Source organism: Curcuma longa, chromosome 4, assembly GCF_044706935.1.
Source record: "Curcuma longa cultivar G26 ecotype Majalengka, Jawa Barat chromosome 4, ITB_CL_G26_1.1, whole genome shotgun sequence".
NCBI classification, from domain to species: domain Eukaryota; kingdom Viridiplantae; phylum Streptophyta; class Magnoliopsida; order Zingiberales; family Zingiberaceae; genus Curcuma; species Curcuma longa.
Window position 1 is genome coordinate 6,323,698 of NC_133864.1, and position 19,905 is coordinate 6,343,602.

A 19,905-nucleotide genomic window follows, 5' to 3' on the forward strand; every position below is an offset into this window, starting at 1 on the left:
AACACGTTATTTGTCTACACGCTTCGTTTCTTGTTATGGACTGTTTTTTTCAAGAGGAAGGGAGGAAAGAGGAGAAGCCGCGATGCGTTGGTATTTCGTTGCGGCTCTTCTCACTCTCCTAACGAGTTCACAGGTCAGATCTCTTCGCCAACCCCTAATTCGACTTCCGTTTGCTTGTCCTCCTCCGATCTATTGGTCTCTTTGATTTGATTGTCCTTTCGTAGGTTTACACTGAGTAAAGATCAGATTTAGTTTGTTTGTTCATGATTGATTGTCCGATGTTCTCTTCTTCAGGGGATTTAAAATGCTTAAATGTTTTTAGCTGGTTTCGTTTTTCTCAATTTTGGTCTGGTGTTGGAAAATTTGGCGCACTTTTTGCTTTTGTTGGCAACGATCTGTGTCAAACTTCGCACGACGAGACAATGGAGTTGCTTGCAAGTGGTAATTGGGCTTCGGAGATCTGGGAATGAGCTGTCCGTTGCAGTTTCGCTGATGTCCGTAACAGTTTTTGGTGTGGCTTTACCTGAAATAGTCTACTTTTTTCGCTTTCTTTTCGCAAATGAAATGTTTCGAGGCTCAGTGACGCTGAGTGTTTTTTGTTGATCATGACATCTTTGAGGGACTTGCTTCCTTTTTTAGTGAACAATTTTCGGTGAAGTCTTGTGCTTTTATCTGCGAAGATCATAGGATGTCTAAGATGTCTTTCACTTGTGAACGCATTCATGAAAATAGTCTCTCGATGCACACTAGTTTAGCAATTAACCATATAGGAAAAGATGAAATATATCCTTGTTAAGCATTTAGCTTTGAAAAATGAAGGGGTATCCATGAAATGCCTAATCAGAGGGTGTCATAATGAAGGAGTTTGTTCGAAAGCTAATTTAGATGGCTTGACTAAGTGCAAGATGAATCCATGCAACATAACCAACTATGGTCCTTGACGGTGTGCTTCTGTTTAGGGCCATTGCCCTCCCATATGGTCTTCAGCATGTTATTAGTGCTAAGCTCCTATCTTTGAATTATGATGGGTGTCTCAAGAATGCTCCACACCAATAGTTACTCATAACAAATGAGGTGGGTCGATGTGTGCTTATATTAATGGATTGTTCCCCTCCCAAGTTGCTGGTTATTTTGTAGGAAATGGCTCTACGCCACTTCAACAACAACTAGTAAATAGTCATAGCTTATTCATGTCACAGAGAATAGCTAAAGAGTGCCATAGTGCCGCATTGCCACTATACTGGTTCTACTTCAATGTTTCCTACTCTATCTTCCTATGTCATATTCTGATTTATTCTAAATCTCACACGCTAGTTGCTTAGAAAATTGATTATTCATTCTCATCTTCAGCATTGCTAGTAAAGTATTGTGATGAACACAATACTTGCTTTATGGTTTAGTACCCATGTATTATAAATATGGATATACATATTGTTGTCTTTCTAAACTTTAAGGAGCTGACAATTTAGTTTAATCATATTTCTAGGTTCTTGAACTTTTGTATGTAGGGAGCATCATGCATGGTTTCATCATTGTTAGGGTTTGTAAATGTTTGGCCATACTTTAATGAAATTACACTACTATTAAGAAACTTAGAACTCCACATAACAAATGGTAGAGAAGAAATAATTGAAAGAATCTCTGCTTGAATTCCAGGGAATTTTGACTACACTATCCCAAAGCAATGGAAAGTACAGTTATGACTATGCTACTGTTCCATTTCTTGCAGAAGTTTTCAAGGTACATTTGTACAATCCTTCCAGGTCTACTTCCCATGTTTGAAAATTGTCATAAGGGTGCTTTCCTATTTCTAATCCATGTCTTCTTGCAAATATCAGCTTGTGGTGTCTAGCTTTTTCCTTTGGAAGGAGAGCCAATCATCTTCACCTCCAAGGATGAATATGGAATGGAAGAGCATCCGTTTGTTTCCTATTCCTTCTATTATATATCTCATTCACAACAATGTCCAGTTTGCCACCTTGACTTATGTGGAACCATCAACATATCAGATAATGGGCAATCTGAAAATCGTCACAACTGGTATCTTATTCAGGTAATGGGCCTGCCTGTGCATTGTGTCCTAACCAATTTCAATTGCAGCATTCTGTCCCGTCCTAATGTCAATAACTTAACTCTTCTATAATCTTAATTTGGAGAAATAAAAGTAGCTCACTTATTAGGGCTTGATACTTTAATTGAATATTTTCATTGCTTATATTAGTTCAGCCCTTTGGTGTTCTATGCTTTTAAAAGACCTTTGTAGTAGTATACATATTAGATATTATTGCACATGAAATGAGAATGCACTTGTTCTAAGGTGTCTGGTTAATCTTCTTTCATATGTTTCTATTTATTACTTATGCACTGGTGTCTTATAACTATGAATTCCTTTCCTTTTGATGAGCAGGTTTTTTTTGAATAGAAAGTTGACTACTCTTCAGTGGATGGCAATTGTTCTGTTAACTATAGGAACAACTACTAGCCAGGTTGTTTCTTCATTTTGGAGATCTATTGTTTCCTTTGTTTTTGACTTTATTTCTCCAAGTCTCAACTCTAATCTTTTGATATTTATGGCTTTCTTTTTAAATTTAGTGGTCAATTATTTGATTTGTATGCATGTCCTGTGACATTTAGCTGGAATTATATTGTGAGTTATTGCATTTTCTGTTTACAGATTTTGGTTGTTAAATGTGCTTGATAAAGAACATCATTAGAAAGTCCAACTTGGTGAATGCCCATGATATGGGCATTTTTAGGTTCACATTACACATAATATCCACACTAAAACTTGTATCTTCTTAAGTTAGTGTGAATACCCATGTCGATGTAGGACTAGCTTTGATACTAAGTTGATACAGGACTAGGTAGAGAAGAGAAATAGAAAAGCAGGATAAAAAGGGCAGCCCAGTGCGCGAAGCTCCCATCAATATGGGATCCCGGAGAAGGGTTTATTATACAGCCTTACCATGTTTTGCAAGAGGTTATTTCTGAGATTCAAACCCGTGATCTAGGTCACACGGCAACAACTTTAGAAAATAGAATAAAGAGAAGAAAATATTAAATAGGAAGGAAAGAGAGAGAGAATGACTACCGCATTTTACTACCTAGCACCAACCCAATTAAGTACTCACTACCTGATTCTGGTACCGCAGCCCATTAAACTACCCAGTAATTGCAGTTATATTTCTAAAATTTCTAACACAATGCAGGTGAAAGGTTGTGGAGAGGCCTCTTGTGACTCGCTATTTTCAGCACCTGTACAAGGTTACATGTTGGGACTCTTGTCGGCCTGTCTCTCTGCACTAGCAGGTGTTTACACAGAATACCTGATGAAGAGGAACAATGACAGCCTTTACTGGCAGAATGTCCAGTTATATTCGTATGCACCTCAAATACCCTTTTATAATTTCTGCACTTTTGAGGGCATTTGCATTTGCTACTCAACTTTCATAGAAACTAGAACCAGGAAATACATGGAATAAGTTATCCATACTATTTTACTGTCAGGTTTGGCGCAATCTTTAACATGGCACGTCTTATAGTTGATGATTTTAGAGTTCAGTTTGAGAACGGACCATGGTGGCAACGCCTTCTTAATGGATACACTCTCACAACATGGCTAGTTGTATTGAACCTAGGATCTTCTGGATTATTAGTTTCATGGTTGATGAAATATGCAGACAATATCGTAAAGGTAAGCATTTTGCCTTTCTTCTATGATTTTAACGTGATTTATTAAATGCCCAAATCAAAACATGGATAAAGTAGGCATATTGAGAAAGGACCTTTGATAATTGGGAAATTTAAATGAGGATTTTTAACGTCTTAACTGCAAAACTATTACACGGTTTTATGGATTATTATGATATTTGATGTGATGGTCCTGATTTACTTTGTTTTTTAGCTGAGTCTGACTTTGTTTGGTTGGATCTAATAGTATGCATATTCAAGTCAAACTAATATTGGAGTTTAAATGCAATTGATGGCTTGAATGATGAATGGTTTGGCCATTAACTTCAACTGAAAGAGTCTGTGGCCAGGATTTGATTTCTTCTTAGAGTATCCACTTGAATGAAAGCTTGGATTTGAAGATGGATCCATCTACAAACTTAAGTTAGAGATCCGGAGTATGATAATGGTTGAGTTTAGATTTGTGTGTGACAATGGTTCGAGCGGAGAAGAATTTTATAGTGGTGACTAGGCGATTGCTCTAACTCTTGAGATGCTAAAACACTAGCCATCTTTTGCCTGATTAATAATGACATAAAATTGGAAGAATAAATTACAGGATGTATGAATTTATATTTCCAATTTGTCCAGCAAATATAGGCCCCTCCGGCCCTCCAAAAACAGAAAATGAGTTATCTGACAGGATCTTCCTTGATCTAGGCCCTTCCTATTGGTTGACGTGGTACATAGTTACCCTCCGAGATTGTACCGACTGAGATTTTGGTGAATCAAAGTGATGCTGTTTAGAAGGCAAAAATAGCCCGAACTTATGCATTTTTTCCGGGTATTTTGACTTTGCTTTTGTAATCAATTGCAACTAGCAAACGCCAAGGAAATAAAATAATGCATGTCTAATTTCCAAAATACAAGGATCTTTTGACAGCTTAAAATTTAGAGAAAATTTTACGTGAGTCCTAGTACCTGAATATCATTTTAGGTACTTATCCTGTTCTTTTGAGCAAATATATATTGCCTTTTCTTGCTACACTTTAAAAAAAAAAATCTGCAATCAGTTGACTGAAGAGTTTTAGATGCAGGGTCACTGAGAACTTCGAAATCAGGGTGCCATAACTTGAGAAGTCCTGACTGCATGTTTAATCCATTTAATCGAAAACTAGAGATGAGAACAAAGTTATTCCAATGTATATTCACCCAAATTACCATCTCCTATCCAGAGAAAATGTCATCCTCTTTCTTGTACATCAATCAACATTGGTTCATCTTATACTGGCAACAAGTTGTAATCTGCTTGTGATTCTTGGAATTTCTCATCCTCCAGGTGTATTCAACTTCCATGGCGATGTTACTCACGATGCTACTATCGGTATTTCTTTTCGGTCTCAAGCTTACTTTGCAGGTAATTGTCTGATCTGAAAAAGAAACAAATCATCCAAGCATTCACATAATGTTATGACTTTATCTTGCAGCTTTTCTTGGGCATTATAATCTGCATGATCTCACTGCACATGTACTTTGCCCCTCCTCACATGCTGGTTGATTTACCACTAACTGCAAAGATGGACACAGATAACCTAAAGGAAATTGCCATCGAACGAAGAACCGAATCATGATTCTATCGATAAATCGACTCGAGTATTCAGTTCTGTCATAGCTTGTTTGCAGTTCCAATTCAGATGGCAGCTAGGATGTTGTGCATCAACACTGGACAAGCAGCTTCCAGTACTGGACCATGATGTACCACTGCAATCGATGAAGTATACAAGGAAAAATACTTCACAATAGGGAAAAATAAGAGTGATAAGACAGTTGTTGCTTGTGTGTGCCACAGCTATATCTTGCGTGTTTGTTCATCTACTCTCCTTTCATTTATTAATTAATGTTTAGGACGCACACACTCTATGCTGACCCTGTGATTCATGCATAATTTGAGGTTTCGGATATCTTAATATATAGTTACCTCTGCCACATCAAACTAATCGCAGCTTAATATATAGTTTCACCTAAAGTTGGTGCGTTCATGTCCTTACATACGCATGCTGTTCTTGAGCTGTCATTTCAGATGTCTTCATGATTTTATCTGTCTCAATCTCTTCTTCAGATCATATTTAATTAATTTGCTCCTAAATATTCATGTTCACTGGTGTATAAATATTCCTTTGGAGTGATAGATCTGATTCCTGTTCCTGGAGAAGATAGAGGGGTTTCTGAGTGCAGTTCTGATTATACATTAGTGAAGCAAACTGGTGAGTGATTATTTTTGGTTCAGTATTTTTTTTTTCAATCTCTTTCCATTTTCCTGTTTTCATATGCAAGCATTTTTTTTTCTTTGTCACTGTACTCTCTTGAGACTAGAGTATAGATGAAAAAACATCTTGCAATTTTAAGTTTTTTTCGTAATTTTTTTAGTAAATAATTGATTATTTGATCTCAGAAAGTATCTACAGATTGGAAATAAAAAAGAAATTATATTGAGGAACAGAACTTAAGTCTCACTTCTGTTTCTTTAGTTTCTATTTGTCCACTTTCTTGGAATTTTCGTGTTTGCATCATGAGTTGTAATTTCGCAAAGAACACTGAAAACTAACTGAAAAAAATAGAATTTTAAAAAATATTTATGGAACAGAACCATAATATTTTCTCTTTTTTTTTAAAAAAAAAAAATCTCTTTCAAGTTTTGAAATTATCAAAATATCCATAATACTTTTCAAATTCATATATTCTCACCCCTAATCATCGACACATTATCAAAATATATAATAGTTTTTATATTTTTACTAGTAGTTTTGTAACATAATTATATATAATATTATCAACTCTAATTTTATTATCATGTACACTCTTCCGTTGAACATTTAGTGTTAATTTATTTTAATTTTAATTTTTTTATCTAAATATTAAATTTTAAATCTTAATTTTAAAAAAAATAATATTAGGTATTAATGAGGTGCTCGCGGATTATCATTACGAGTGAAATAAGTATAAATTTCAAAAGAATTTTGATGATTTCAAAATTTTGAGGAGCAATTTGAAAATAAATATAAAATTAAAGAGCTATCTGAAAATTTCGGAGCAGCGAACTAAAATCTGCTCCCAGCTGGCACGACAGATTGGCGGCCCCCGAGATAGACACGTCGAGAGATCTCGGCCGTGCGACCCACATTTTGGGAATTCTGGACCGTTCGTTTAATCAATCGGTCAACGCGCCGAGACTTGTGAGTGTTTCGTGGGTCCCTCCCGCGACGATCGCGCGTTTGGAGAGGCCTTCGGGCTGGGGATCCCCGCGACGCCGACGCCAGATTTGGGCTCCTTTTTCGCAGGAACGAAGCCATCTCACGCGATAAGAAATAGGCAATGGAACAGCGCGGTGGCAAAAATCTCTCGGGCAGCCTGCATTCTTCCGGAAGAGCGAAGGATCCCCTCTGCTCTCGGCGAAAGCTTCCCGTCGGCGAAATCGTTCGCTCTTCGGCGCCATTAGATAGTAGGAGGTTCATTTTCAGCTTAGGAAAAAGAATCCCTTTTCTAGTGAAGGTATATCTATACTGATTCCGCTTCGCTCTCGCATGAGGTTTTCTCTTCCAATGCGTCGATAGAAATCACATTTTGCAGTTTAGGAGGATCCGTCCTTTTTCAAAGTTGTTGTTCATGACTAGTTTGGCTTTTGATAATTAATGAGAGTTCTTGGAGGGCATTCACTTGGTAGTTTTTGTTGATGCATAGTTACCTGAATAGTTTAGATTTATTGACGAGCTTGTTCATTACCACTAGATGAGAAGAGCAAATCGCATGTAAAGAATCTTAGTTAGATTGAATCTCTATCTTGTTTGGTCAATTAGATACATTCTGATCCATGGGAGTTAGATATTTGACCACACAGAATGCTAATGGCTGTTTTTCTGTAATTCTGCATATCCAATCATCTCATTCTCTTGGATTTTGGACAGACTTAATTCTATTATTTGGCAATCTTACATGCACTAGGTAAAATAAAATAAGAAAAGATAGATGAATCCCAAAGAAGATTGTTATTCCGTCTATTTTCACTCAAGATAATTTGGCTAGTGAAGAAACAGCAGTTCACTTGTTTTTCCATATCAAAGTAGCAACAAAAGGACACGCATTATTGCAATCAGTGTTTTTGAACTCTCGGAGTGCAAATTTCATTGCCGAGAGTTGGTCAGAATGGACTTCTTCCATGTCTCTTTTAGTTTCTTTGCCCAAGTTTGGATTTACATTCTATAGATGAACAGTTGTGAGATCATTTTGAGCGATGGAAAATTTAACTGGAACAGCTTAGTCAGCTGTTACTTCTCTGTGGGAGATGAATTCAGAATACTCATAATTAGTGCCGTAACTGAATCCGTGATATTGTGGTACTGCGAACAGCAGTAACTACCAGCAGCTTGTGTAATATGCTGTGTTTTTGCAGCATTCTGAAGATGTAGCTGAATTTTGTATCTAGCCTTCGTTCATGCTTATGTATGTATGTATACTTTGGTGATCTTTGTTTGTTCACCTACTTTTGTTTTTCGATTAAAAGGAAAAAAAAACCCTAATCATAGATGCCTCCTTTTTGTGTGTAGGTTTCAAGATCATATGGATGGGAAAGAAAACCTAAGCTCCACAAAGGAGAGTTCTGATTCTGAGAGGTTTCCATCTATTTTCAAGTACATTGCATCTAATTCAATTTCTGGGTTTGATACAACTCCAAGTCCTCGAAGTGACATTGCACTTTTTGAAGTAAGTCATGTACTCTATTGATTGTTAGTTTCTATCTACCAATAATCAGTGAAACCAATCTATGTTAGCCTCGAATAGGGATGTAGCCACATTAACATGAGTGGGATCAATTCACCCCTCTTGAAAATATACTTCGTAGTTTATACAATAACAGAAAATACATTAGATCAATATAAAGAGATGATTTATTTTAGGTATTTGTATTTATCATTGTATTATAGAAGACTAGTAATTCAAAAATCAGATCGGTGAACTGGTTGACCTATTGATTTTCATTTTTTTTATTGGATCGAATTAAAAATTGATTTTATTATCTATGAAGATTAATTTTTGGCTCCTGAGTTTTCTAATTAAGCCAAATTGACTAGTCCACCCAAATAATCATCTAGCTAGGTCGCTAATCTCAATCTACATGCATCTCGATTGAGTTCTATGCAAGACTATCATAGTGTTGTTTAGATATCTTAAATAACTTTTGGTCTCTATTTGTTTATTAGATATCCTTGTGTTTCTATTCACTGATGTTCATGTATTTATCGTCACAAAATTTGAGAATTCAATGTTTTTTACATGTGAATACTTTGTTCATAGGTTAGTTCATTTCAACCGTTAGTTTTTCATGCTAGTTAAAAGACATTTCTCTTGGCTGTTTACACATTTTAGGTGCCAGAAGTTATTGAAGATGACATACAAGAACGACCGGATAATGTGATCTTACCGACTTCACAAGATCAAACGGGTGGGCTTGCTCATGCACATTCCATTTCAATCAGCATGCCTTCATCGCCTACACTGTTTCAGGCAGAACATTCTTATGGATTCTTAGCATGTGAGAAAAGCATATCATATTTGACTAAAGACGAGCTAAATAATCATGTCACTGCTAACTCATCCTCACATCAAAAAATGGAAGCCAAGTGTCACTCTCAACCGATATCATTTGGAAGGTCCAACACTGTAGCAACTTCTGATGTCCTAACTCAGAGCAATAAATTTAAGGACAAACGATATGATTCTTTCAAGACTTGGTCTGGAAAACTTGAAAAGCAGATATCTAACCTACGCGGTAAGCCACCAGAACCCGAGATAGAAAATTTGACAAAGAATACTAAACGAGAGGTTGTGCCTGCACATCGCTTCTTTGATGCATTGGAGGGGCCTGAACTTGACAAACTAAAGGTATGTTTTGTACTTGTCTCTATGAACAGCATATTAGGATATGAGCTGTAACATTTTATCTGCATCGATGCAATTCTTAGATGAGTGGCATACCATTGATATTTTGCAGGCGTCGGAGGTGTTGGTTCTTCCTGAAGATAAAAAGTGGCCTTTTCTTCTCCGCTTTCCCGTGTCCTCCTTCGGTATATGCCTTGGTGTTAGTAGCCAAGCTATACTATGGAAGACATTGGCTACATCACCATCCACAAGTTTTCTACATTTTGGTCTGACTGTCAACCTTGTTCTGTGGTGTCTTTCACTTGCGTTACTAGGCATCATTTCATCTATCTATATTGTGAAGATCATTTTATACTTTGAGGCTGTCCGTCGCGAGTACTATCATCCCATCCGAGTTAACTTCTTCTTTGCTCCATGGATATCTTGTCTCTTCTTAGCCATTGGTATACCGTCATCAATTGGTATCAAGCTTCATGCAGCTCTATGGTATGTGTTAATGGGGCCAATTTTCCTACTTGAGCTTAAAATATATGGCCAATGGATGTCTGGAGGGCGACGAAGGTTATCGAAAGTTGCAAATCCATCGAATCACCTATCCATCGTGGGGAATTTTGTAGGCGCTTTGCTTGGTGCTTCTATGGGGCTGAACGAAGGGCCTATCTTCTTCTTCGCGGTCGGGCTGGCTCATTATTGTGTACTCTTCGTGACTCTTTACCAGAGGCTTCCAACAAATGAAACATTACCAAAGGATCTTCATCCGGTTTTCTTTCTGTTTGTAGCAGCGCCTAGCGTTGCTAGCATGGCATGGACCAAAATAACCGGGGAGTTTGGATTTGGTTCAAGAATCGCTTACTTCATTGCACTCTTCCTCTATGCTTCTCTTGTAAGTCTCTCGCACATCAAATTATTTTTATCCTATGTTGTGTTTACTTGGAGAATAAGAAGGAGAAGAAAAGAAAAGGATTGTAGCTATCTTCTTGTTTACTTAGAATCTAAAAGAAAGAGGCAATATTAATCACTCATTTGTGTTTATTAGATACACAAAAGTAGGGAAATCAGGCAACAATGAATTGCTTCCTCTCTATTTTCTAGTAACCTTTCTTTTCTTTCCTACTCCTGTCAAGTAAACACAATATAAGTTGTAGTTTCTACTATCTAATATCTTGTTGTTCACCAATGCAGGCTGTTCGCATCAACTTCTTTCGGGGTTTTAGGTACTACTTGTTCTTCTTCACCATAGTTATCATTTTCGCTACTTTGCTCTCAATTTTTGATCCACTGTTCTTATTCACAACCAATCATTTAGGTTCTCGCTTGCTTGGTGGGCATACACTTTTCCAATGACGGGTGCCTCTATCGCTACAATTCGATACTCGGTCGAAGTCACAAACATATTCACTCAGATTTTATCAGTTGCACTCACAGCCATATCCATCATAGCTGTGGCATCTCTTCTAACTTCGACTGTGGTTCACGCATTTGTGCTTCGTGACCTTTTCCCAAACGACATTGCCATTGCCATTTCTGGAAGCAAGGTAGATAAAAACATCAATACCAGCGACAATGGAGCTTGTCAATCTGTGAGTAATGGAGATCACTATCAAGCGAACCAAAAGGAAGGACCTTCACTTGCTTGAACAAAACATGAACTATGAATGATACCCTTGAGTTGACCTTAAGCAGTTGGGAGAAACACAACTCGATGATGATGATGATGATGATGATGATGATGATGAATGATATCTATGGCATGCGATCAGACCCACCCGAATATCGTAATGTTCAACCAGCTCGTGAGTCACGGTAACTTTGTTTACTGTGATAAGAACAGGGGATGAAGATTGCAAAATATGGAATATGATCTAAAGTAACTACTTGTTGAAGGGAATATCTATAAGTCGATATGCATTTATTGTGAGTTCTATTTGTAATTAGTTGATTATTATGAATCAAGGGATTTTTAATATTTAGGAATAGAAGAATTTCAGTATTTAAAAAAAAACTTTATAAAATCCTATTGTTTCATCCTAACCGTTAATATAGTTAATTCAGTTATTAATTTATAATCTTGATTTTAATTCATTGAGTTGACTTCTATTTGTATCTCATATAGGCTTTGCATGGAGCGTTGACTTCATTTCTTCACAAACAAACAAAGGAGGGGCCTTTTTTTCAATATCTTAAAACTGAAGAAATGATACAAGTTTTCCAATCGTTCACACATAATTGCAAAATTTGTCAAACATTTCTTCTGCAAGCTAAATCCGATCTTCATTTATATAATATATTGCTTTTTTTGGGTATGAAACATACTAAATGGAGGTCTTGTTCATAAATATTATGATAATTACAGTCCAAAAATGGGTTTGAGTTGTAATTTTTAAACAAATGAGATCGGTTTGATTTTTTGCTGCCTATTCCGGTTCGGATTGAACCGGCCTGGTTCTTGATGTTGCGACAAAATCAAGTCAACAGAGTAGACTACGAGGGGCCTCTCCGAGCGATACGCTGTTCGATTTGTCAGGATCGGATGTGATCATCCAGACACAGAATAGTTTTTTCTCGCATCATCTGCACAATGAAAGCAATGATCCCCAGGGAGTGAGAACGATGCGGCTTTTCAACGGTGGATTGTGGTCGGAGTCAGAGAGCCAATCTTTAATTCTGTTTCACTGCGTCGGAAGTGATCGCATGCACTCGAGAAAAAAGGGCGCGCCGATGGAGGACGCATAGAGACTAAAGACGAGGAGAAGGAGCCAGAACGCCATGTCCACCTCCTCCTCCTCGTCGCCGGCCTCCTCCCCCTCGCCGGCTCCGCCTCCGCCCTCTCCGCCCCCGGTCGCCACCCCGCCTGATTCTCCGCCTGCGGCTTCCCCATCGCCTTCCAGCCCTCCTGCCCCTCCTCCTCTGCCGTCTTTGAATCCGCCTTCTCCAGCTGGTCAATCTCCTTCTCCTCCCTCGCCGCGAGTGACTCCGTCTCCTCCGTCGCCGAGACCGCACTCTCCTCCGTCTCCGAGCTCGCCACCGCCGTCGCAGTCGTCGAGCTCGGTTTCGACGCCGGTCGTGGTCGGAGTCGCGGTGGGAGGGGTACTTATCCTATTTCTTCTGAGCTTCCTATGCGTTTATTGTCGGAAAAAGAAGCGCCGGCCGTCGCTACTGCCCCCACACCCGCCCCATTACGACGAAGGTTCGCTTCCGTCTACTACTGCAAGAAAAGGTCCGACCATGTTGATTCGACACTAATTTCTGGAAATTTTGTTTTTTTTTTAAAAAAAATCCACATTTCATATGGATGAATAATTTCAAGCGAAAACCACTGAAATTTAGATTGGTTCTGCTTTACTGTTCTTCCATAAATCTATCTTCTATAATCTTTATTTTAGAACTGTTTTTTATACTTGCTATTTCATTCTGTCTAGTTTTGTTAGGTTTTACTGTAAGAAAATTTCTCTCTCTGTAATTTCCCTTACCATTTAAACAGGGGAATATGTTCATATGATGGATAACTTGTTAGTTGGTAGGTAGACTGTTCTCCAATGTGACTAAGAATTTTATGTGAGAGAGGGTGATTCAGATTGTCATTGAGAATTCAGGATTGTTGTGCATGTCCATATGATCTAGTTGTTGGTGATATATATATATATATATATATATATATATATATATATAAACAGAATATAACAAAATTCTGTTTATGGTCTAAGTCTTATGGCCTAAGCAACTTCAAGATGTATTCCAGGCTATCTTTTTGTGAGAATGATTGAAGCATCTGACTTTAAATTAAATTTCGCAACAACTGATAGATCCTGGTATATTGTCAACCAAATCAGATAGAGAAACCTCACCAAACTTATTACTAGTCTTGTGACAGAGACATGGAGAGAAAATTAGATGGAAGGGTAACAAATTTCTTGGATAACTACCAAAGGTTATGTTTCAAGTCAGTTAAGCATTAGAAATACAGAAGGTATAATGCATCAATTGGTTTCACCATTGATCCCATAAATCTGTTATCTCCTCCTTTGGTGGAGGAATCTTGAATCCTTGATGAACATTCTAAGCTGTCATTTCTATGTTTTGGAGGATGCATTCTTGAACTCACATGAGATTCAATTAAACTTGTCATTGTTGGGATACAATCAAAGTCCCACATTGAAAATACATAGAAAAGATTATGGGTTTATAAGATGGAAGATATCTTCATTAGTATGAAGCCTTTTGGGTAGAGTCCAAAAACAAAACCATGAGGGGAGGCTTGGACCATAGGAATAATGGTGCATTGGCAACTTCACATTTCACAGGTGCTAACTTCTTTCAGTTTTATCTAGAGCTATTTTTTTTTAGGAGAACTGTAGTCATTAATGTTTAGCCATTGCTTTGGAGTATCTTTTTAGTTGCATTGCAGAATTTGTATCGATCATGATCTTGAACTGTTTGAGGGTGTTGGTTTTTCAGATGACTGGTATGTTGAATATTTGCAACAGCAAAACCATGCTTCATCTCTACAAGATCATGGTGTCAAAGTGCCTCCTCGACCTCCTCCACCAACATTTTCTTTGCTCCCTCCACACTCACCTGGTCCTCTTCCCACTCCACCTCTGAATAAGATCAGCAGCAGTGGAGATTCTGGGTCCAACTATTCTGGGTCTGATGTACCACTTGCATCGCCATCTCCTGATGTTTCTCTAAGCTTCTCAAGATGTATCTTCACTTATGAAGAGATGGCTATGGCAACAGATGGTTTCTCTGATGCTAATCTCCTTGGGCAAGGTGGTTTTGGTTATGTACACAGAGGAGTACTTGCCAATGGCAAGGAAGTTGCGATTAAACAGTTGAAAACTGGAAGTGGACAGGGTGAGCGTGAATTCCAGGCTGAAGTTGAGATAATAACTCGAGTTCATCACAAGCATCTTGTTTCACTGGTTGGATATTGCATCTCTGGTGGCAAGAGGCTGCTTGTTTATGAATATGTTCCTAACAATACTCTGGATTTTCATCTGCACGGTAAGCCACTGGAGTTTCAAATTTTTAATCATATCCTATTTTTTCAAGTACAACTACATATTTCATAGCGTAGACATTTTTAAAATCTAATTGATAAAACAGTGGAATCTTTGTTAAAGCAAATACTCCAAGTGGTTTATTTTTCCTGATTGCCAATTTTACTTTCATGGCAATAGTGGATTGGTGATATTGAAGTGTCTGTTCATCTTAATAATTGACATGTAGCAGAATAGTAGTATGTCTAGTTAATTATTACTTGTAAAAATTGATTACTGGTTGCTATGTGTTTAACTTTATTAATGTAGACAATTTGATTTAGTGATTTGCTTAACAAATTCAAAATACAAATTACCATAATTTTACAGGTGACACAAACAACAAGAATATTATTATTGTTACAAGAATAGATCTATTTTTTTATCATTGTAATTCCCTACTTTGTTTTTAAGATGCAACATATTTAAAGGCAGTTTCATGCGCTAGCACTCCCTTTTTAGAACAATGTTAAGATGTGACAATATTTTGTATGCTACTTTTCCACCACTAGTTGATTTTGTTTCGCACTTATTCATTTTAATTTAAATTTCTATCTTGACGCTAGGTCCTTTCGTCTAAAGGTAGAATATTTTTCAGGGAAAGGTCGACCAACTATGGAATGGCCTGCTCGTTTGAGAATTGCATTAGGTTCTGCAAAAGGGCTGGCATATTTGCATGAGGACTGTGAGTCTCTCTCTTTTCCTTTCTGAATTTGTTTCTTTTGTGCGTGATAAAGAATTCTTGATCTTCAGGTCACCCTAAGATTATTCACCGTGATATAAAGGCATCCAATATTCTCATTGACTACAAGTTCGAGCCTAAGGCAAGCACCTATTTTTCGATACTTCTTGTTTAACAAACCAAAGGGCATTTTAGTGAATGCTTACTTTTCTTATCTGGTTGTGCAGGTTGCAGATTTCGGGCTTGCTAAGTTTGCTTCTGATAACAATACTCATGTTTCGACTAGAGTAATGGGAACCTTTGGGTGTGTTAAAGTTCCACACCTTTAATTCACGTTCAGTCTTTGCAATATCTTAAATTTATTAAGATGCTGATCTAATAGCCATATCTTACTGAAAGCTGGATCCTTACATCAGATTATTGAACACATTCTGTTCTTTACTTCCAACTGTTGAAGATTATGTAGCACTTTAGATTTCTCCTAAATTATAATAACAAATACAAGCTTTTGAATCTGTGATGCACTACAAAGTTTAGTTGCTCATGATCTTTATATCCTACTTTAACCAGTAACTTCGTTATTTCAGTTATCTGGCACCTGAATATGCATCTTCAGGTAAACTCACTGATAAATCAGATGTCTTTTCATTTGGTGTAATGCTTCTGGAGCTAATCACTGGGCACCCGCCTCTTGTTTCTTCCCGATCTAAGTTCTTGGACGATAGTTTAGTTGAATGGGTACTTGTTCTGCATGCCAAATCTTTTTCTTACCCCATATTAAAGTGTATAACGATACTGCTTCTGCTGACTTTTTCATACCTGCAGGCAAGACCATTGCTCACTCGAGCTCTTGAGGATGGCAATTATGATTCCCTTATCGATCCAAAGCTAGGAAATGATTTTAATCCAAATGAGATGGCTCGCATGATTGCTTGTGCTGCTGCTTGTGTGCAGCATTCAGCACGGGGACGCCCAAAGATGAGTCAGGTGTTGTTTCTTTGTTTCATGCGTTTCTCAATGAAAATTTTCCATGAAATTCTTAGAATATTATCAAGCTGTGACATTTTTACATAAAAATAAAAATTCAATGTGTTTTGCATTATTTGTTCATGAATTTGAAGTCTAAATTTGTTATTTTCTGTGGTGGTAACCTTCTTTTCTTTTCCATTTTTGGTAAGAACTTATTATGATTTGTCAATTGAATAGCAACTCCTAGTCTTTTACACAGTAAGAGTGTGTATTTCATTTCTCTGAAGTCTAGCAACTATTGAATGTTTTTTCATCTCATTCTTTGTGATGTTAGAGAAGTTTGTTGCTGTTTCTACTCGATAATATGATTCCTCTTGAGTTGTAAATCTAAGAGTGTGTTCTGTTCCTCTGAAGTCTAATAACTGTTGTCTATTGTGTCTATTTCGTTCACTTTGTTCTTTGCAATATCGAGAAGTTTATCGCTGTTTCTACTAGATTATTACTAATCCTACTGAGTGGTAAGTCCAAAAATTTGTATTCTGTTACTGTAAAGTCTAATGAGTAGTAACTGTCTTCAAACTTCCCCCTCATTCTTTGTAATAGTTTATTACTGTTTCTACAAGAACATTACTTACACTATCAAGTGGTAAATCTATCAGATTGTCCGAGCTTTGCAAGGAGACGTCGTTCTCGAAGATCTAAACGAACGAACCACCCCAGCTCGCGATAGTTCAGAAGTCGACCCTGGCCAGTACAATGACAACATGAAGAAGTTCAGAAAGCTGGCATTGGCACCTCAAGAGAACGCGAGCCAGTGAGTACTCTCAGAGGACCAGCGAAAACGACCGGAATCCATTGTCTTCGAGCAGTGAAAACCAACCAACACAAGAGATCGAAACGAGCAACAAGAATGACAGCTATGGTTCTTCCGGCAGCAGCTTGTGAGAAACACTTTGCAGTTCCATTTGTGAAGCCTCAACATTCTCAATTCCATACACCATTCTTCCATTCAACAAACATAAACAGTTTGTATATAATAAACATATTATTTAGGAATTAACCATACAAAATTTCATATTTGTTGTAATTAGCTATTTATTTTATATGAATGGGCGTGGCTAAACATCCTTCTAATTGCTATTAATATCTAATTTGTCTAATGAGATGAGAATGTGAAGAATATTTTGTTAGGAGGGGTTGTAAATTTCAAATGGAACAGTATGAGATTTGAGCTCGATTTATTTTCTGAATAAGTTTGATTTGAATTTGATTTGAATTTTAATTTTTAAATTTGAGTTTGACTCATAATGAAATTAAATAATTTATGAACGGTTCAAGTTCGATTTGTAAATAATTCATTTAAAAATTAAATAAGTTTAATTCAAGTTTAATTCAAAAATAATTTATTTAAAAGTTAAACAAATTTAGATATTTAGATATATATATATAAATTATACACCATGTGTATTTAGTATAATTTTTTAAAATTTTATTTATTTAATTTAATATTATATAAGACTTGAGAGTTCGACTCATTAATTTAATCGAGCAGTTTGGCTCGTTTACGCCCTTAACTTCAGTGGAGAAAGCCATCGCCGGAGCCGCCAACTCCACCCAATGCCTCGCTTCCACCGCCACCGCAGAAGAGGAAGAAGGCGACAAGAAGAGCTGCGTTGAAGACCCTGCAGAGCCCAGTGATGGGAGCGGCCCGGACGCCTCGTCGGCATCGGAGCCGAGCCTTTAGCGACCCATACTAGTTGACGAAAAACTTGTATTTCTCCAACCTTCTTCGAACACTCTCCGTCGCTCCAAGATTCTAAAGCAACACACTCAAGGAACCATCTAAATATCGTAGACTCAGCTTGAAAGCCATTCTGGGACTGAAACGGATGCTTTTCTTGTTCATGAAACCTGCAGATGCTCGCGAGGCCTTCCATGCCGAAGCAATACCTTGCCTTTCTTGTCCCTGAAGCCTGCCCAAATTCTAACCGACTCGATCGCTAAATAAACTTCCCAGACTTCGTCTCTAACAACAAGCTCGAACTACTGCTGCACGCGAATGGACAGTCTTTTCAAGCAAATAAGGTCGGCTTTCTTCCCAACTGCTCAAAGGTTGGATCAGAACTTCAACTGAGTTCTCCTCCTCTTGTTCATTGCCAGGGTGAGATTTTCTGACTCAGGAGAAGAAGGGATAGCGATGGAGAAGACTGCATCGCCTAAAGAAGGTAATCCATGTTGCCTATCACCAGGTTTGGAGGTTCATCCATGGCGGTTGTTTTGTAGGGAAGAAGAGGAACCGTAACTGGTTCCAGAGGTCAATGAGCGGCATCGATGACACTGCCGATATTGAGTTTGCAGCTGCGGCCGCAGCGGCTGCTTACGCTGTCGCTTTACTGGACGAAGAAGAATCGCTCGATCAGAACAAGAGAAAGAGTAAGGTCGAAGACTACATGAACAAACCCCCTGAATACAACAGAATAAGCAGATGGTGGACTGGTAAAGATCAAAAGGAAGATGAAATTCAATCAGGTACTTTTTCTTGTTTCTGTGCTCCTCTAGATTTTCAGAGGTGAAGAAACTAAGTTTCTCACGTTTTAAATCAATTTCAGGAGGTTCTTCGATGAGAAAACCAGAAACACCAGGAGGAAAGATGCAAGATGAGTTTGGCCTTGGCCAGAATCTATCAGGAAAGGCAAAGGAATCCATGAAAAAGACAACCAGTGAGAAGCCAGAGCTCAGACCTACAGACTCGATTTCTAAATATGCGAGCCGGAAAACGACCAAAGCCGAAACGAAAGTAGATGCATGGGAGAGAGCAAAGATGGAGAAGATAAGAAAAAGGTAAACTGTATCTTGCTGCAGCATTTCAGCGTTATTTTTCTGTTGATATATCTGTTTTCAGGTATGATAAACTGAAGTTCTCGATTGGGAAATGGGAGGATGAGAAGAAGTCGAAGGCCAAACGTCGACTGGAGCGAAAAGAGGTTGACGATTTTTATAAAATCCTAAAGCTGTTCAATAATCTACAGAGAAGTACGAAGCAGCAGCTTACATGGTTTCATGTGGGATCGATCTGCAGGGGGATCTGGAGCTGCAGCGTGCGAGAGCAGTACAAGAACTTCGTGATGAGATGGCGAGAATAGACAAACTTGCTGGTGGAGCAAGAGCCCTCGCAGAAGAAAGGCGAAGAAATGATGAACTGAAGACGAAGGGAAAGGCGAAGAAAATGCGTTCCACTGGGAGTTCTCCTCGTACATGCTTTGGTTTCTGACGTATCCGTAAATGCATGAAACGTCGCTCGCTGTAAATCTGTATATTTTGTGAAAAAAAGGAAAGATTCAGCAGTTGGAAATGGTGCAGTATGATGATACAGTTTGATATTGCTATTTTTAGATAAAAAATAATGATATATTTGTGTTAGCAATCTTGTGTTCTTCTTTCTTTTTCCATTTTTAGAACCACATCGGTCGCTCCTCCTGCCAGGCTTCACCTCCGATGAGCGCCTCCCGTTCGATTTCTTCCTGGGAAAGCGCCGCACCTCAAATCCGCAAGATACCTTATTTGGATGCTAAATGTATCTTCTTAATCCATTTCCACATTCTTTGGAGCAAT

At 37.9% G+C, this 19,905-nt stretch overlaps 3 protein-coding genes and 1 pseudogene across 4 annotated transcripts; all 4 read left to right on the forward strand.

Annotated features, from left to right (window-relative positions):
* Positions 1–32: 32 nt before the first annotated feature.
* LOC141827428 (CMP-sialic acid transporter 1-like) lies at positions 33–5,703 on the forward strand. Its single transcript, XM_074714671.1, has 8 exons — positions 33–133; positions 1,657–1,740; positions 1,839–2,053; positions 2,408–2,486; positions 3,210–3,379; positions 3,508–3,694; positions 5,009–5,086; positions 5,157–5,703. The coding sequence occupies exons 1-8, from the start codon at positions 83–85 to the stop codon at positions 5,298–5,300; spliced, it is 1,008 nt and encodes a 335-aa protein (XP_074570772.1). The 5' UTR covers positions 33–82; the 3' UTR covers positions 5,301–5,703.
* A 129-nt stretch (positions 5,704–5,832) lies between these two features.
* LOC141826296 (S-type anion channel SLAH2-like) lies at positions 5,833–11,567 on the forward strand. Of its 2 annotated transcripts, none has more exons than XM_074713538.1 (6): positions 5,833–5,933; positions 8,271–8,427; positions 9,091–9,606; positions 9,716–10,486; positions 10,786–10,817; positions 10,910–11,567. In XM_074713538.1, the coding sequence occupies exons 2-6, from the start codon at positions 8,284–8,286 to the stop codon at positions 11,238–11,240; spliced, it is 1,794 nt and encodes a 597-aa protein (XP_074569639.1). In that variant the 5' UTR covers positions 5,833–5,933; positions 8,271–8,283; the 3' UTR covers positions 11,241–11,567. The 2 variants fall into 2 exon arrangements, with proteins under 2 accessions (XP_074569639.1, XP_074569641.1); XM_074713540.1 differs by lacking the exon at positions 5,833–5,933 and adding an exon at positions 7,111–7,218.
* Positions 11,568–12,369: 802 nt separating this feature from the next.
* LOC141826991 (proline-rich receptor-like protein kinase PERK15) lies at positions 12,370–17,408 on the forward strand (annotated as a pseudogene).
* A 944-nt stretch (positions 17,409–18,352) lies between these two features.
* Positions 18,353–19,564, forward strand: LOC141825939 (uncharacterized). The gene is made up of 6 exons (XM_074713198.1): positions 18,353–18,378; positions 18,454–18,518; positions 18,577–18,822; positions 18,903–19,134; positions 19,196–19,277; positions 19,373–19,564. Exons 1-6 carry the CDS (start codon positions 18,353–18,355, stop codon positions 19,562–19,564), a joined length of 843 nt encoding a protein of 280 aa, XP_074569299.1.
* Positions 19,565–19,905: the final 341 nt, after the last annotated feature.

Bases quoted from the DNA above. Each gene is read 5' to 3' on its own strand.
- LOC141827428 (XM_074714671.1), top strand. From the start codon at position 83: ATGCGTTGGTATTTCGTTGCGGCTCTTCTCACTCTCCTAACGAGTTCA. The intron at 3,380-3,507 runs GTATGCACCTCA...TTTTACTGTCAG, and splicing joins CAGAATGTCCAGTTATATTC to GTTTGGCGCAATCTTTAACA. The intron at 5,087-5,156 runs GTAATTGTCTGA...TTTATCTTGCAG, and splicing joins GTCTCAAGCTTACTTTGCAG to CTTTTCTTGGGCATTATAAT.
- LOC141826296 (XM_074713538.1), top strand. From the start codon at position 8,284: ATGGATGGGAAAGAAAACCTAAGCTCCACAAAGGAGAGTTCTGATTCT. The intron at 10,487-10,785 runs GTAAGTCTCTCG...TCACCAATGCAG, and splicing joins TCTTCCTCTATGCTTCTCTT to GCTGTTCGCATCAACTTCTT. The intron at 10,818-10,909 runs GTACTACTTGTT...CCAATCATTTAG, and splicing joins AACTTCTTTCGGGGTTTTAG to GTTCTCGCTTGCTTGGTGGG.
- LOC141825939 (XM_074713198.1), top strand. From the start codon at position 18,353: ATGGACAGTCTTTTCAAGCAAATAAG. The intron at 18,519-18,576 runs GTAATCCATGTT...GTTGTTTTGTAG, and splicing joins GACTGCATCGCCTAAAGAAG to GGAAGAAGAGGAACCGTAAC. The intron at 19,135-19,195 runs GTAAACTGTATC...ATCTGTTTTCAG, and splicing joins ATGGAGAAGATAAGAAAAAG to GTATGATAAACTGAAGTTCT.